Source organism: Octopus bimaculoides, chromosome 2, assembly GCF_001194135.2.
Source record: "Octopus bimaculoides isolate UCB-OBI-ISO-001 chromosome 2, ASM119413v2, whole genome shotgun sequence".
NCBI classification, from domain to species: domain Eukaryota; kingdom Metazoa; phylum Mollusca; class Cephalopoda; order Octopoda; family Octopodidae; genus Octopus; species Octopus bimaculoides.
Window position 1 is genome coordinate 86,336,116 of NC_068982.1, and position 2,059 is coordinate 86,338,174.

General features: G+C 34.7%; 1 protein-coding gene across 1 annotated transcript in view; it reads right to left on the bottom strand.

The window, feature by feature from the left end:
* The window catches only part of LOC106874321 (uncharacterized), a 466,970-nt gene extending 465,221 nt beyond the window's left edge, over positions 1–1,749 (bottom strand). The window contains exons 1-2 of the mRNA XM_052965857.1: positions 1,727–1,749; positions 1,199–1,239 (exon numbers count right to left, since the gene is read on the bottom strand). Coding sequence (XP_052821817.1) covers positions 1,199–1,239; positions 1,727–1,749 — 64 coding nt within the window. The remainder of the gene's footprint in view (positions 1–1,198; positions 1,240–1,726) is intronic.
* Between the last annotated feature and the right edge of the window lie 310 nt (positions 1,750–2,059).

Here is a 2,059-nt window from a genome sequence, read left to right on the forward strand (position 1 = left end):
TATATATATATATATATGTATGTGTGTGTGTGTGTTTGTCTCCTCACCATTGCTTGACAACCGATGCTGGTGTGTTTACGTCCCTGTAACTTAGCGGTTTGGCAAAAGAGACCAATAGAATAAGTACTAGGCTTACAAAGAATAAGTCCTGGGGTCGATTTGTTCAACTAAAGGCAGTGCTCCAGCATGGCCGCAGTCAAATGACTGAAACAAGTAAAAGAGTAAAAAAGAATAAAGAGTATATATATACACAATGGGATTCTTTCAGTTTCCATCTACCTAATCCACTCACAAGGCTTTGGTCGGCCCAACGCTATTGTAGAAGACACTTGCCCAAGGTGTCATGTAGTGGGACTGAACCTGGAGCCATGTGGTTGGTAAGCAAGCTACTTACCACACAGCTACTCCTGTGCCTATTATATATATATGTTCTTTGCATATTCTCTGTAGGAGTAGAGCCTCAGTTCTTTTACTCTCTCCAGTTGCTCATCTGTTGCACTAAGTCAATCTTTTTTATATAGCAGCATAGGATTGCCTTGAGTTCTGCTGTTAGTTTGACACTTTGTAACAACCATAGTTGGGAGTAGTAATCTAATGAACTGAGAACAAATATTCTCCATAGAAATAGCATAGTATCCTTCTTCCTTGTTCTGGATGATCTCAAAATCCAACCACCCACTCACTTGCAGTAATAAGTAATAAGCACATGGAATGATGCATCATTAATCTTGTGGATTTCCAGGTGAAACACAGACACTGACTCTGAGATTGCATTCCTCCTTGGTTCTCTGTTTTCTGCTTGCAGTCTGTACACTAATAGTAGAATGTGTGAAAATTCTTAGCATTGAACAGCAAGTTATTGCATATCTGTAAGCTAGCTATTTTCTAGGAACATGATCAGTCTCCTTCTGACAATGCACTCTGTGACTTTTACTAGCATGAGGTCAGAGAGATAGGCTTGTAAGCATTTAGCATGTGCTCTGCTTCCTCCCTTATGGACACATAATATTGAATACTTTTTTTTTTGCTTAATTACAATTCATACAAGCGTGAAATCCTTATATATGTATGTATACTTAAGAGTAGATATAAATAATGATTAATATCTCAATATGGATTTTCAAATTTTACTCTTTGACAAAAAGGTTATTTTTATTATCTTAAAATTTCTAAATAAGAAAAAATAACTTTTACTTACATTCAGCTCTATCATATTTTTCTGTAACTTCCAAATTTGCCCTACAAAACCAAAAAGTATGTACACTTTCCAATCAATAAAGAAAAAAGTGCATTGCCTCCATAAAAATTTTTTATGAATATCTAATACATGTCATTCATAAAAACAATTGGAAACTAAACAAAGTTTACTATCAGGTCAAAATTAAAATGTTAGAATATATCAAAAGTCATCAATATTCATGAAATCATGTAAACTAATTCAAAACATGAATGAATTACATCAAGGAATTCTTATTAATTTATAATTATATAAAAAAATTCCAGTAGCAGTTCCTGTTTGACCCTCTGCAAATCCCAAATTTTATTTTGGCTCACGGGAGCAACTGCCGTTTGAAGTTTCATATTGTTCTTAAATGCTCAAAATGGGGGTAGATAGACAGCCGAAAACTGATGAAGAGTCATTCTTTATGTTACTTGTCTTGGTTTCCATTTGTTTCTCTCATTGTTTGCATACTCCAAATTTGTCTTCGTATTTCATGTTGTTTACATTTTGTGACGTCCAGTACCCATCTGTTGTTATGTCAGTTTTATTATTTTTATCGTATTTGTGTAACATTGTTCATTTTTATTTTTTTCTGTCCTTGTTTTTGTATACATTCGCTGCTTTCTTCCAAGGAATCTAATGCTCTTAGCTTAGTTTTTCCTTGGGGCTGGCTGGATTGGAGCAATATCAAGAATGACCAGCCGAAATTGCAAGGATAATCTGGATCTCAACTGAAGAAAGAAAACTCCGAATGACCTGTCCATGTTTTCTTTGTATCGTCTATCTGTATGTTTTGTCCCTTTCATATATCACATAACTGTCTGGATATTTTGCGTC